General features: G+C 39.1%; 1 protein-coding gene across 2 annotated transcripts in view; it reads right to left on the bottom strand.

Moving 5' to 3' along the window:
• Positions 1-7,205: 7,205 nt before the first annotated feature.
• The window catches only part of LOC123516937 (diacylglycerol kinase epsilon-like), a 56,352-nt gene continuing 47,287 nt past the window's right edge, over positions 7,206-16,270 (bottom strand). Inside the window, exons 11-12 of one of the 2 annotated variants that reach the window (XM_045276726.1) lie at positions 10,370-10,510; positions 7,206-8,549 (exon numbers count right to left, since the gene is read on the bottom strand). In XM_045276726.1, coding sequence (XP_045132661.1) covers positions 10,391-10,510 — 120 coding nt within the window. In that variant the 3' untranslated portion in view covers positions 7,206-8,549; positions 10,370-10,390. Of the gene's footprint in view, positions 8,550-10,331; positions 10,511-16,270 lie in introns of those variants that run through there. The other variant, XM_045276725.1, reaches the window with a different exon arrangement.

Here is a 16,270-nt window from a genome sequence, read left to right as displayed (position 1 = left end):
CATACAGGAGTGGTAGATTGAATTATAGAAAGATGGACACAAAGTTTGAAAAATTATTTCAGAACATTAGATTGGGAGATGTTACAAATCAGAGAAGTGCAAAAAAAAATATGAGATTTTTATGAAATATTATAAAGAAGGAGTTATGAAATTTGTACCAAAGTATAAACCGAGAGAGGAAGGAAGAAAGGATTGGTTTAATGCAACTTGTGTTAAGGCTAAAGAAAAGAGAGATGTGGCTTGGAAAAGATGGAAAAAGAGCAGGAATATACTAAATAAGGAGAATTATAGAGTGGCGAGAAATGAGTATGTGAGGGTAAGGAAGGAGGAAGAAAGAAAATTTGAAAAAGATATTGTAGACAAGAGTAAGGAACATCCAAAATTGTTTTACAGGTTCATAAATGGTAAACTTAAAAAGAGAGAGTCCATTGAAAGATTAAAAGGAGAGCAAGGGATAGTAGATGACCCTAAGAATATCATGGAATTGCTAAATAATAGGTTTCAACAAGTATTTACTAAAGAAACAATGTTTGTAAAGCCTCAGAATGTAGAAGGAAATGTGCACATGGATGACATTAAGATACCTAAAAAGGAGTTATATAAAATGTTGGAGGAACTTAAAGATGATAAAGCGATGGGACCAGATGAAGTTTCAGGCAAATTATTGAAGGAATGTAGAGAAGAATTGATAGATCCATTATATGATATTATAAGGTGCTCATTAGAAACAGGGGAAGTACCGGTAGAGTGGAAAAGAGCTGAAGTGGTGCCCATTTATAAGGGAGGCAGTAAGGAAGAGCCTCTTAACTATAGACCTGTGTCTTTAACAAGTGTGGTCGGTAAGATTTGTGAGAGGGTGATAAAGAAATATTGGATACGGTTCCTGGAGGATCATAAGTTATTATCGGATCATCAATTTGGCTTTAGGAAAGGGAGGTCATGTGTAACAAATCTACTGAGCTTTTATTCAAGAGTGGTTGACAAAATACAAGAGAGAGAGGATGGATGGACTGTGTATATTTGGATTTAAAAAAGCTTTTGACAAGGTACCTCACATGAGACTGCTATGGAAATTAGAGATTTATGGAGGACTGAAGGAAAAGTGTTAAAGTGGATGGAAAACTACTTGAGATGGAGGAGATGAGAACGGTAATAAGGGATGCAAAGTCGGACTGGTTGGTGGTGGAGAGTGGAGTCCCACAAGGTTCAGTGCTGGCACCAATACTTTTCCTTGTCTATATTAATGATATGCCAGAGGGAGTAAACAGTTATATTAATTTGTTTGCGGATGATGCGAAGTTGTGTAGGTGTGTGAAGAGTGAAGAAGATTGTGAAATTTTACAGGCAGATCTGGATAGGATTTGGGAGTGGAGCAAGAGGTGGGAGATGGAATTTAATCTGAGCAAAAGTCATGTAATGGAGATGGGGAAGAGTGGAAGATGGCCAAGAGGGTCATATAAGATGGGTGAAGAAGTAGTGTTGAAAAAGGTGGAAAAGGAAAAGGATTTGGGAGTGATAATACAAGACCATGGGCAGTTTGAGGCTCATATTGACAAGATGTTTGGAGAAACATATAATTTGATTAGAAATATTGGATTAGCCTTTCATTATATGGATAAAGATATGATGAAGAAATTAATTAGTACAGTAATTAGACCAAGATTGGAATATGCTGGGGTGGTTTGGTCCCCTTATAAAAAGAAGCATATAAGGAAGTTGGAGAGATTGCAGAGAATGGCAACAAAAATGGTTCCGGAATTGGCAGAAATGACCTATGAGGAGAGATTAAAAGAAATGAATTTGCTTACCTTGGAACAAAGAAGAGAAAGAGGGGATTTAATACAGGTTTATAAACTGTTGAACAGTTTGGATGAAGTGGATAATGAGCAAATGATGTTGAGAGAGGAAAATTTAAATAGAACTACGAGATCGCATAGTAAAAAGATAGCCAAGGAAATATGCTTGAAGGATGTGAAGAAATATAGTTTCCCACAGAGATGTGTGGAGGTGCGGAAAAGTTTGAGTGAGGAGGTGGTGTCAGCGAGGAGTGTGCATAGTTTTAAAGAAAAGTTGGATGTGTGTAGATATGGAGACAGGGCCACACAAGTATGATACCCAGGCCCTGTAAAATTACAACTAGGTGAATACAACTAGGTGAATACACACACACACACACACACACACACACACACACACACACACACACACACACACACACACACACATGGTAAGCAGCGAGGCAAATGGGCAAGCCTCTTAATGTGTGGCCCCTGTTCACCTACCAGTAAATAGGTACAGGATGTAACTCGAGGGGTTGTGGCCACGCTTTCCCGGTGTGTGTTGTGTGTCTTGTGGTCTCAGTCCTACCTGAAGATCGGTCTATGAGCTCTGAGCTCGCTCCATAATGGGGAAGACTGGCTTGGTGACCAGCAGGCGACCGAGGTGAATTACACACACACACACACACACACACACACATAGTGTAGTGGTTAGCACGCTCGACTCACAATCGAGAGGGCTGGGTTCAAGTCCCGGGAAGCGGTGAGGCAAATGGGCAAGCCTCTTAATGTGTGGCCCCTGTTCACCTAACAGTAAGTAGGTACGAGATGCAACTCGAGGGGTTGTGGCCTCACTTTCCCGGTGTGTGGAGTGTGTTGTGGTCTCAGTCCTACCTGAAGATCGGTCTATGAGCTCTGAGCTCGCTCCGTAATAGGGAAGACTGGCTGGGTGACCAGCAGGCGACCGAGGTGAAATTATACACACACACACACACACACACACGGTGTGTGGTGTGTGCCTGGTCTCAGGCCTATCCCACGATCGGAAATAATGAGCTCTGAGCTCGTTCCGTAGGGTAACGTCTGGCTGTCTCGTCAGAGACTACAGCAGATCAAACAGTGAAACACACACACACACACACACACACACACATCGCATAGTGTAGTGGTTAGCATGTTCGGCTCACAACCAAGAAGGTCCAGGTTTGAGCCCCGGGTGCAACGAGGCAAATGTGCAAGCCTCTTAATGTGTAGCCCCTGTTCATCTAGCAGCAAATAGATACAGTATGTAACTCAGGGGGGTTGTGGCCTTGCTTTCCTGGTGTGTGGAGTGTGTTGTGGTCTCAATTCTATCCGAAGATTGGTCTATGAGCTCTGAGCTCGCTCCGTAATGGGAAAGACTGACTGGGTGACCAGTGTTTGACCATGGTGAATTACACACACACACACACACACACACACACACACACACACACACACACACACACACACACACACACACACACACACACACACACACACACACACACACACACACACACAACACGGCCCGGTAGCTCAGTGGTTAGAGCGCTGGCTTCACAAGCCAGATAACCGGGTTCGATTCCCCGCCGGTGGAGATATTTGGGTGTATCTCCTTTCACGTGTAGCCCCTGTTCACCTAGCAGTGAGTAGGTACGGGATGTAAATCGAGGAGTTGTGACCTTGTTGTCCCGGTGTGTGGTGTGTGCCTGGTCTCAGACCTATCCCAAGATCGGAAATAATGAGCTCTGAGCTCGTTCCGTAGGGTAACGTCTGGCTGTCTCGTCAGAGACTGCAGCAGATCAAACAGTGAAAAAAAAAAATTACACACACACACATCACACACACACACACAGTAAACAGAAATTAAAGATTCGGAGGATCATACAAAAAAAAGTCTTAAACACTAAAAGCAAGTCATGACTATAATTCAAAGAAAAAGCAAATTACAACGATGGCTGCAGATGCATGAATAAAATTAAATCGGCCAAAAAAATTACAGAACTAAAAGAGATATGAGAGTGAATAACATACATACAAGATAAAAGAAAAGGAAAGATAGGAGAGAAACTAACAGGAAAACTACATATACTTGGGCTGCAAAATAGATCAAAAGATATATGGTGATTAATAAACTTTAGATAGATAAAAGATACAGCTGTAATTTTGTGAGTGATACAGACTAAATACACTGAATGAATATGTGAAAACTGCATTTCTACAACAGATTCAAATGAAACAAATTTGCTGTCTTTTTTTTTTTTTTTCAGAATAGGCCAAAAGAAAGATAAAAAGTTAGAGAAACAATAATTTACATGAGGCTAGAGGCCTAAAAATTGGTAAATAAAATAGAAAAAATCTATAAAACAAAGCACATTTAATACAAAAACAATGGAAAAATTAAACTGGGATTAAGCACTACGTACACTGTACATAGTGGCGTAGTGGATAAGGTGGTGAGTGTTGGATCGGGCAGACGTCCATGCATAGGTTTGAATCCCACCACATACCACTTTGAAGCTATGCCATTTGTCGAGTGGTTTAAAGTTACCTACATGTCACCATGATACCCAGGTTCTAAGTGGTTAAACTAAAGATGCGCTTGGGTGGTGATAATATGGGTACCACTATAAATAAAACTGCCTGCGCCACTAATGGGCAGAAGCTGAGCAGCACTTCCCACATATACTCTTCAAGTATGCCTACAGGTGCTATAGGCCAGGACATAAAAAAATTCCCACATATACTCTTCAAGTATGCCTACAGGTACTAAAGGCCAGGAAATAATAACAAATTTTTTAAAATCTGTATGTTTCATCTATTCAGAGAAGGTCATAAGTGCCACCAACTTTAATTTACAGCATAGGTTATTGGAAAGGCCACAAACTATTGTGGTGCTTTGAAATATACATATAACTACATTAAGTTTTTAATCACATTAGTAATAACAATAATGATAACAATAATAATAATAATAATAATAATAATAAAATAATAATAATAATAATAATAATAATAATAATAATAATTATTATTATTATTATTATTATTATCATTATTATTTTATTATTATTATTATTATTATTATTATTATTATTATTATTATTATCATTACCATTATTATTATTATCTACTTAATCATAAACCAGGCCAGAAATCCCACACAAGGAGGCCCCATACACAAACATCACGGATATTCTTAGTCCTCTCAACCTTGGATGGAGAGGGTCAATCCTGTGGATCACTGGACTACACCACTCTACAAGAGCCCAAGCATAGTATAGCAGGTGACACACATCCACCCTAAGGCTTAACAGCATAAACTGGCTTAACCCTGTTCCTTCATAGTGAAACTGTTCCCTACCCTGCACCTACTTCATCCTAAGATGACAGCAGATGCTGGGTACTTTCTAGTGTCATGCACTCTAACTGGGTAATTAATATTATTATCATTACTACTACTATCATCATGATTAAGAAATTTTTTACTATCACCATGACATGAGGAGCATACCTTTATATTTAAACAAGCTTTCCAATGCTAACAGTCACACTCTGTCTCATAGCTTTGCTTGGCATTATCTTGCACTTCTCTTCAAGCACTCACACTTTTCACTGTTTCCCATGGGCCTTTATGAAGTGCTTCTCTCTTCTTCCATCACTTGTACATTAGGGGCAGTCATTGGTATTATTAGATGAAGACACTTTCCATTTGCATCAGGAAAGAACATTTTTATTTTCAATAAAATAATGTAGATCCAAGAGACACCTCTACATGTGACAGGCAAGGACTAGATCAAGGCTACCCACACAACATAGGATGTGACACTAACTGGCTCACAGTTCACAAATGTAGAGTGACTAGCTCATGGGATCTAACACATGCAGTCATAACACTCACTGGCATGCCCAGCTTCCTCATTCTGTAGTGTCATTAAAAGAACACAACCACTTATTCCCTTCTGTGAATATCTAAAATATAGAGCATCACAAGTGAGCCATAGAAAACTGCACAGATTCTACACCAATTTCCATCATGTTACAATTAACTAGGGTAATGGAGTAAATAAATGTACTCATGATATGTTGGCCTGTAGACAGTCATAATGACATATTTGACATTCTCTGACTTGTTACCTCATATGAAGTTGAAATGCAAGATTAATTCATTAATCACAAGAGCATCTGGGAAGTAGATTCTATAGCTGCAAAACTCTAGCCTCTATTTAGTTGATTCTTATTGGGATAGAGAGATTGAAATAAATGAAAATGACTAGCTACCATTAAAAGATAATGGAACAACAAGGTACTAAGTTTATAAAGTATCTATCAATATATTAAGCTGCAGTGATGATCCCCCAACATTACCCATTACCCCCATTCAAATTTTGTCTCATAGGAATAAAAATTAATAGAAAATGCATGTGACAAATATCTTACCAATATAATAAAATACAGAAAGAAATTAAGTTTAGAAAAATACAATAGACTTAGTAGTTGGAATGATTTAAAGAGGAATATTTGAAAAAAGCATATAGACAAGTTTAAATTAGCAAGAAATTTGCAAATACAGGTTGAACCTCCTTAATCCGGTATTCTTTCATCCGGCAACACCTGTAATCCGGCAAAATTTTTGTTTGCTGAAATTTTTTAATTAGCCGGAGTAATTTGCCGGACTGTCGCTAGGACGCGGCAGTGCTGTACTGTGTTTTGGAGCCCGGTCATTCTGGGTCAAATTTGGATCAGTACCACACTGCCGCTCATTGCAAGCACCATCCCCCCAGGTATATAAACATTTTTTTCTGTAATATTTGACCCTAAACATGGCTTCCAAGCGACCAGGAAGTGATAGTGTTGTGTGTGAACCAAAGAAAAAGCGCAAACGTATGACAATATCAGTGCAACAGAAAGTGGACCTATTGAGGACCTATAAAGGTGTTTCAGTGCAGACCTTATGCCAACAGTACAACATTGAGGTGAAAATTCAAGAACGAGTATCAATCGATAAATGCATCCAGATGACCACCGACTTGATTGAAACATTCGAGCAACACAACATATTTACAAAACAAGAAATAATGACTCTCTATCTTTGGAAAGATCATCTCATCAAAGAAAAACCTAAATTAATGAAACAAACAACAGTGGACAACTGGTTGAAGAGAGCTACTTCGGCCTGTAAACAAGCCACAGCTGAGCGCCCTGCAGCCTCTACGACCGCCGCCACGGACATCTCCGCCGATGCCTCTCAAGCCCCCAAACTTCTGGCACCCCGGATGTCTCTCCAGTCAAGACCACAGATATAACTCCAGTGTAATGTAACTTGGAGTTACAGTATCTGAATGTACCTGTGCTGGGTTCCCAAGGCGTAATACTTTACGTAAGTGTACCATACATATAATTTTATTGTTTCATTTTCTATTTACTGTAGTTACTTTCTTTACTTTTAATTTCTGTTTTGAATTTCATAATTTTCTTAGATCTGTAGTTTTACTGCATATCTTGTGCACTCTTTTAATTTTTGTTTTGTTTTGTTTTATTTTTCGTCTTATTTTATATTTTCCTTACTTCCAGGTGAACATCATTGTTGCACAAGTACAGGTACAGTACTGTAACTATTTCAGTATGTTATGTAATTCAGTAGCATTTACTGGTCATGATGTATTCTAGATTCCTTTCTTTACAGTTTATATGCTTGTCTAGCTGTAAAAATAAATCCATATTCTTTCAACGTGTTTTTCTATATACTTCTGCATGTATATTTTCATGTACAACTATCATATATCAAAACAATGTTACAGCTACACTTGTATAATGCAGGGTAAGTATATAGAGGGTGTTTTGGGGACCACCTATAGTTCGGAATTTTCCATGGTCCGGCAAGTCTAAGGTCCGGTGGTTGCCGGACTTGGGAGGTTCAACCTGTACAACATGATTGACTCAAATCTTCATAGATTTCTAGGATAAATACAAAAGTTATTATGTGTAGATTAGGCAAAACAAGACAATAATGTGAAAATGTAATGTTATGTATCGCTTTAAGGAAAAGAAACACATAAAAATATAAAAGTTATGACTAAAAAGAATTCAGATTCCAAAATGATTGTTAAAAGCATAAAACAGAGGCAAGAATATTTAAAAGAAAAATAAACAAACAACTATAATTAGAGGGTCTCAGAAATCCTTGGAAGATCAAAACTTGTGTCAATTTGAATACAAAGAATATATGCATGGGAGCCAATGAAAAGGATACATACAATAGAAATACCAGGTTCTGATGAAATCATAAGATGGTCATTGCAGATGGAATGTATGGAACACAATCTAGATTCTAAATAACATAATAATCACAAGAGGGACAATGCCAATAAAGAATAAATATTGTATGAATGACAAAGCACTATTATCAAAACCTACTAAATATACACACATTTGATAAAGTAACAGGTAGTATCCGATTCATGGAAAATCTACAAATATTTACAGGAAAGGACAGAATAAAAAAGATAACGAATAAGGCAAAAGGTAGTGGTATCTCAACTGCATTAAGCTCAAAAAAAGGGATGATGAAAGATATTCAATCTGGATACATATAGGAGGGACAATCAAGAATGTAAATCATACTAGAAAAAAATGGAAAATTAAAATTAAGGAAATTCTGCCTCAGTTGCAAAAATAGAATGGACTGAAAGATATGCTAGTGAATGGAAGACCTAACCATACTCTATATTCTTTTCTAATTAATCATACCTGAAAATAAATAAACAAATTATAATATAAATAAATACAGAAATAATAACTACAGAAATAAAAACAGAACATGTGGACATTCCTCTTTTGTAAAATCCAATAAATATACACACATTCTGTTTATCTCTCATTGCTGATAAGGTGTGTGTGTGTGTGTGTGTGTGTGTGTGTGTGTGTGTGTGTGTGTGTGTGTGTGTGTGTGTGTAATTCACTGTTTGATCTGCTGCAGTCTCTGACGAGACAGCCAGAGCTCATTATTTCCGATCTTCGGATAGGCCTGAGACCAGGCACACACCACACACCGGGACAACAAGATCACAACTCCTTGATTTACATCCCGTACCTACTCACTGCTAGGTGAACAGGGGCTACACGTGAAAGGAGATACACACAAATATCTCCACCCGGCCGGGGAATCGAACCCCGATCCTCTGGCTTGTGAAGCTAGCGCTCTAACCACTGAGCTACCGGGCCGTGTGTGTGTGTGTGTGTGTGTGTGTGTGTGTGTGTGTGTGTGTGTGTGTGTGTGTGTGTGTGTGTGTGTGTGTGTGTGTGTGTGTGTTTCACTGTTTGATCTGCTGCAGTCTCTGACGAGACAGCCAGACGTTACCCTACGGAGCGAGCTCAGAGCTCATTATTTCCGATCTTGGGATAGGTCTGAGACCAGGCACACACCACACACCGGGACAACAAGGTCACAACTCCTCGATTTACATCCGCACCTACTCACTGCTAGGTGAACAGGGCTACACGTGAAAGGAGACACACCCAAATATCTCCACCGCCGGGGAATCGAACCCGGTTATCTGGCTTGTGAAGCCAGCGCCTAACCACTGAGCTACCGGGCCGTGTCTGTGTGTGTGTGTGTGTGTGTGTGTGTGTGTGTGTGTGTGTGTGTGTGTGTGTGTGTGTGTGTCTCTCTCTCTCTCTCTCTCTCTCTCTCTCTCTCTCTCTCTCTCTCTCTCTCTCTCTCTCTCTCTCTCTCTCTCTCTCTCTCTCTCTCTCTCTCTCTCTCTCTCTGCATATTGGCATAGCTAAAGCTCACTAAGATAATATGGAATGCTTTATCATTGTTAGCTCAACTGTTGTCAGAAAAACAGAGCTAAGGCATTACAGAACTAAAAGCAAAGACAGAATGATCAATCCATGATTCAATCAACAAACTTGTACACACCAAAAAATTAACATGAGAAACATTCTTACACAGCATACAACAGTAATGTGCATATCTGTCAAAAATTTCTCAATGAATTAATGTGTGTTAGATCATTCTGTGAAATATGGATATGCCAATGAAGTACTTTTGTGTGACATTGATGGATGAAGTATTTTGTATTTTCTCACAATCTCTTAGTTTCTATCAAACACTAATAATAATTGAATACATCTTCAAAATTACCATCTATTATGAACTGAGATTTGAGTTGGTCATCACATCCCTGAAGTAATGTTGGTGGATGACTTTCTAACACTTCTTTTCATGTAAAAAACCAAGATCAAATTTCTAATATGCTTGAGATTCATGTTCCTCACATCTTACAATGTGAATATCTAATAATAGACTTACTAATTACAAAGAACACAAATAGCTTTGTGCTGTTATTAGTTTTGTTTTCTAGAGTACTGCAAGAAGTATTATGCTCAAGGCTACTAATAACAGTAAATATCTGCAAAAATTTTCTGCAATTACCCTTTATCTCCTTATTTAGTTTGTTAATGTTTTTCCCCCTACCCAATGGCAATTTTTCTCCAAAACAGTCACTCTAAGCTTTCCTTTTATCTATGTAGCATTTCCCTTTCCACCAGCCTCATACATTTACCTTTCATCTTTGTCAGTCTCCTCAGCTGGTCTCCCTCATCATCACAGAAGCTTGTTTGTTGTGTGTTAATGAAATGGTTCCAGCTGACTGTTCCCAAGGTTCTCCATCCACTTGCATGGGGGCTTCTCGCTTCAGACAGAGCTGGAAGGAAGATTACACTGACATGAGACAGTCATTAAGAGCTGGAAGGAAGATTACACTGACATGAGACAGTCATTAGGAGCTGGAAGGAAGATTACACTGACATGAGAGTCATTAAATGACTGGAAGTGTCCTCCAAAGGGAGTTGCCATAGCAGAAGACCCTTTGCCTCTCCCTATTTACTGTAAACATCCTTGGTATGAGGTTCTTTTTTAGAGCCCCATGACTTTCATTGTTTTTTGGAAGAATGAAGGTCCATACACAAGTGAGCCAGTTGAGAACAGGGCAAATAGATCAAATAGGCATTGCTTAAATTCAGAGCTGAGCAAAAACTCTCAAAATCAAGCTTTGCTTGAGCCCCTAAGCTCTTTTCAGTAAGACCCTTCTGCTACTACTCATCTGCTCATTTTTGTGGAGTTCCTGAAGTGCTAGCACTCTAGGCTCACATTCCACTCAAGCTTCTCTGCTCACACTTCCGCTCTCCAGTCATGCTTGTGCAATCTGCTCGCACTTGTGCTCTCTGCTCGCACTAGCACTCTTCACTCACACTCTCACTCTCCACTACCATCCCGCATTTGCACTCAAGCTTGCACTCTCCACTTGCTGTTCCCGTTTCCTCTCCCCGCTCGCCCTCTTCACTCGCACATACAGTGGAGACTCAACACTCAAACGTCTTAATAATTTAACTTTTCAATACTCAAACGCAAAAGTTCAATTTAATACTCAAAAAAATATCTGATAGTCAAACGTCCACACACGTGGCTGTAAACACATGGTATAAATAATAAAAAAAAAAAAAAAAAAAAAAAAAAAAAAAAAGGCTCCTTAGCCTGTACCTCCACCCCTCTATCAGTTGTGCTGCTGCAGTCTTCAGAATAACATTCCTGTGCATTCTGTCTGTTGTTTTAATTTATAAACTTATATTAACACCAAAGACTTATTAGTAGTGAAAATATCTGATAATCGAATGGCTGCACACATGGTTGTAAACAAAGCTCTGGCCCCTCCCTCTCTGCCGTTGCCATTGTCCCATTTTGATATCATAATACTGGTAAAAAAAAAATTGCTAGTATTCTGATATACTGGGTACCAGTGCACATCCCTAGTCCTACCACAGTCTTGAGAAAATCACATTCTTCTGTATTCTATTGGTAGCTTTTCATTTAGAAACTTACAATGACGCCAAAGAGGCTTATTGGTTGAGAAAATAAGGAAATATAGTGAAAAATGCAAGTGCTATTGAGTCACATCTCTCCACTAATTGGTTCACAGGAATCACACCAGACATTTTCATGGATAGTGACTTGTCCTCTGACGACCTCCCTCCTCCTCCCCATCCTTCTCCCCTCCTCTTCTACATTACCTATCACCAGCCTTCACTTATGCTATGTACAAATCAAAATTATAAAAAAAAATTCATTGAGATTTTTATAAACTTAAAGTTTTGCTAACATTACAACAAATTACCTGATTTATAAGTATCGATAGACAAACTTTTTGACACTTGAACAGCCATTTGGAACAAATTAAGTTCGAGTATTGAGTCTCCACTATATATATATATATATATATATATATATATATATATATATATATATATATATATATATATATATATATACAGTAATCGCCCGCGTATCCGGATTATAGCAGCCAAGGCCCTGGTGGATATGCGAAATATCTGGATACACAGAATTTCCTCTCCCAACCCCTTTTAAATTGAGAAAAAACATGTGCATAACCCAAATGGGTAAGAAAACAATGAATGAAAGCACATTGAATGATTGTGTATACAATAATGACTTCCTGGAGCATGATAGAACGATAACATATCAGATACCTGCTTCTCTAGAAAATGTGAGAGTTGGTAAGGTGCCATCAGCAGCGTCATGGTAATCTGCTGTTTCACTGCTGAATTGGACACTATCTGAGTCATTATTAGTGTGTTGAAGTGAGATAATGATAGTGAAGTACAGTAATACCCCGCTTAACGAACAGGATAGGGGGAGTCAAAGCTGTTTGTAGAGCGGAAATTCGTTAAGCGGACATAATTTTCCCATAGGAAATAGGGGGGATGCGTTCTGGGCTGGTCCCCAACATACCACATGGGTTAAAATTAAAAAAAAAAAATATATATATATATATATATATATATATATATATATATATATATATATATATATATATATACATATATATACAGTAAGGTCCCGAGTTACGTCAGAGTTACGTTCCTGAAACATGACGTAAGTCAATTTTGTACGTAACTCGAGTTTTTGTACTTTCAAAGCATATTATCGAGTTTTCAACCAATCATTTTTTATGGTTATTCAGGTAAGTAAAAGGTTATATTGTTATATTGGTATATTATTTACAACTATGTAGGAATATATTGATTAGGGCCGCGAACGCGAAGGACTGCAGGTTGCCGAGAGGGGAGGCCTGAGGCCGCCAGGAGGGTGGGCAGGTCGAATGTTGTGACGCCCAGGGCGGACAGCTGGGAGCTTTGTGGAGTGCGGTAGGAGTAGAAGTGTTACATAAGTAAAAGGTTATATTGTTATATTATTTACAAGTATGTAGGAATATGAAACACAAGCTTGTTTTTGTTGTTGATTAGGGCCGCAAACGCAAAGGACTACATGTTGCCGAGAGGGGTGGCCTGAGGCCGCCAGAAGGGTGGGCAGGTCGAATGTTGTGATGCCCAGGGCGGACAGCTGGGAGCTTTGTGGAGTGCGGTAGGAGTAGAAGTGTTATATAAGTAAAAGGTTATATTGTTATATTATTTACAAGTATGTAGGAATATGAAACACAAGCTTGTTTTTGTTGTTGATTAGGGCCGCGAACGCGAAGGACTGCATGTTGCCAGAGGGGTGGACGCCTGAGGCCACCAGGAGGGTAGGCAGGTCGAATGTTGTGACGCCCAGGGTGGACAACTGGGAGCGTAGTGCAGTGCGGTGGGAGTAGAAGCGTGGGCAGCGGAGCAGGAAATGCAATAGGAAAGCGCAATAGGGATCAGCAGACAGGTGCAGACGGTGCAAGTGAGCTGCAAGTGTCGTGTGGCCCAGACGGAGGCTCCCGAGTTGTTATTGTTGTGATAGGTGCGCGAGCCCTCAAGGTCGTCAACCTCCCCGTTGTCATGGTAACGGGCTTCCTGTTTTCTTCTTCACTCCCTTACACACAGCTGCTGCTTCCCTTCTCATGTCTTTTAATTATGTCCGCTTTTTCTTGTAGCGTAATGGTTTTCCTTTTCTTAGCATCACTGCTATCACTCAGGAGTTTTCTTTTTGGTGCCATTGAGCAAGATACTAAGATAGTCAGCAAACGCATATGTAGGAACACTCTTGCCAGGGGCGACGGTGTGGTGGAACTGAGGTACGTAGAGTGTTATTGTATTCAAGCGTGAGGTGGGCGGTGTGGCGGATAACCACTAGTGACGCCTGGCGGCCAACAATAACAATAAACCCCACGCTGTACGATTTATAAATTTTTAATTTTTTAAATCTTAAATTGCCTTATAGTGGACTGACATAAGTGCGAGTTTGACGTAACTCGAGACTGACGTAACCGGGACCTTACTATATATATATATATATATATATATATATATATATATATATATATATATATATATATATATATATATATATATATATATATATATATATATATATATATATATATATATATATATATATATATATATATATATATACTTCTATTAGCTTTTACAAGCCTTGCCCCCAAGAAAGGATTGTTTTGTAATGCATAAAGTGAAATCTTACATGGAATACCAAAAAATAAAGCAGAGATGATGAGATTGGCCACAGATGGCGGAGACTCCAGCGACTTGGCCTCTTCTTTTTTCTTGTGACCTTTTTAGCTTCGCATGTTGTCTTTCACCACGATATTAAATTTGTTTCCACTCCTCTATTGCCTGCTATAATGGATATCATATCTTAGTATTCATATACGCTCATGCCATGAGGATAACCTCGATGGTGGCAATGATTGATAGTGAATTACTAATGAAATATAGCAATACTCTCCCTAACGTACAGGATAGGGGGTGTCAAAGCTGTTTATAGAGCATAGGGCAGATCAAGGATAATCAGCGTAGAAGAAAGAGACAATTGAGTTTCACTGAAGAAGAGTGGGATAATTGTCTGGAAGGTTGCATTAAGTTGATAGATGGAAGAATTCAGTTATTGAGGCATTGAACACTACTAAGGTCTCTCTGCCCCAATCAGAAATCTCAGAAAGATCAAAAGTCAGGGGTTCTGTGGCATCCCTGCGTGATCTATTGATTTCCTGAAGAGTTGGTCATGTCTGAAAGGATGTGGAAGGATGTAAGGTGGTATCATCAGCATAGGACTGGTTAGGGCAAGAAATTTGGTTAAGATCATTAATGAATAAAAGAAAACAAACAAGTGACAGGACAGAACCATGAGGAATACCATTAATGATAGATTAAGGAGAACAGTGGTCATCTATAATAGCTGCAAGGAAACTTGAGATAAAGTTGCAGATAGATGGATAGAAACCATAGGAGGGCAGTTTTAAAATCAAAGCTTTGTGCCAGACTCTATCAAAAGATCACCAGTAGAGCGAACTTTAAGGAAGCCAGACTGGCAATCAGATAGAAGACTGTGATGTGACAGATGTTTAAGAATCTTTCTATTGAGGATATATTAAAAAACTTAAGACAAGCAAGAGATTAAAGCTATAGGATGGTAGTTTGAGGGATTAGAATGGTCACCCTTTTTAGGAACAGGCTGAATGCAGGCAAACTTCCAGCAAAAAGGAAAAGTAGAAGTCAAGAGGCATAGTTGAAAGAGTTTGGGTAGGCAAGGTGCAAGTACAGAAACACAGTTTTTGAGAACAATAGGAGGGACCCCATCAGGTTCATAACCCTTCCGAGTGTTTAGGCCAGCAAGAGCATGGAAAAACATCATTACGAAAGAACTTTGATTGAAGGCATGATATAGTCAGAGCAAGGAGGAGAGGGAGAGACAAGCTCAGAATTATCCAAGGTGGAGCTATTAGCAAAGCTTTGAGAGAGGAATTCAGCTTTAGAGACAGAAGAGATGGCAGTGGTGCCATCAAGATTGAAATAAAGGAGGGAAAGGTGAAGAAGTAAAGTTAATGGAAATGTTTTTGACCAAATGCCAGAAGTCAAAAGGGAAGTTAAGAGTTTAAAAGATTTTGACATTTTCTATTTATGAAGGAGTGTTTGGCAAATTGATAAACAGACTTTGCATGATTCCAGGCAAAAATATAAAGTGTATGAGATTCAGGAGATGGAAAGCTCAAGTACCTTTTGTGGACAACCTCTCTATTATGTATAGCACGAGAACAGTCTGTGTTAAACCAAAGTTTGGAAGGTTTATGTTTAGAAAAAGATTGAAGAAGGTACACCTTCATGTCAGACACTATAACTTCTGTTATACGTTCAGCACACAGAGATGGATTTCTGACACGGAAACAGTAATTATTCCAGGGAAAATCAGCAAAATACCTCCTTAAGGCACGGACACACTTGCCTAGGACATTGCCCGAAACACTGCTCAACGCATGAAGGAAACATGTTACACGCACGCTAGCAACATGTCACTGACAGTACTGGGACTGTGTTTCGGCCACTGTTTCGGGCAAAGTCATGGACAAGCTGGAAACAAAAGTGAAATAGTGAAGTGGTCCACACTTGCCTCAGTCACTACCCAGCACCATGGCGACGAGGGAAGACACGCTACTGGCCGCTGC

Source organism: Portunus trituberculatus, chromosome 41 (assembly GCF_017591435.1).
Source record: "Portunus trituberculatus isolate SZX2019 chromosome 41, ASM1759143v1, whole genome shotgun sequence".
In the NCBI taxonomy this organism is placed as follows: domain Eukaryota; kingdom Metazoa; phylum Arthropoda; class Malacostraca; order Decapoda; family Portunidae; genus Portunus; species Portunus trituberculatus.
The sequence above is the reverse complement of the archived record's forward strand: the minus strand, read 5'-3'. Positions and strand labels throughout refer to the sequence as shown.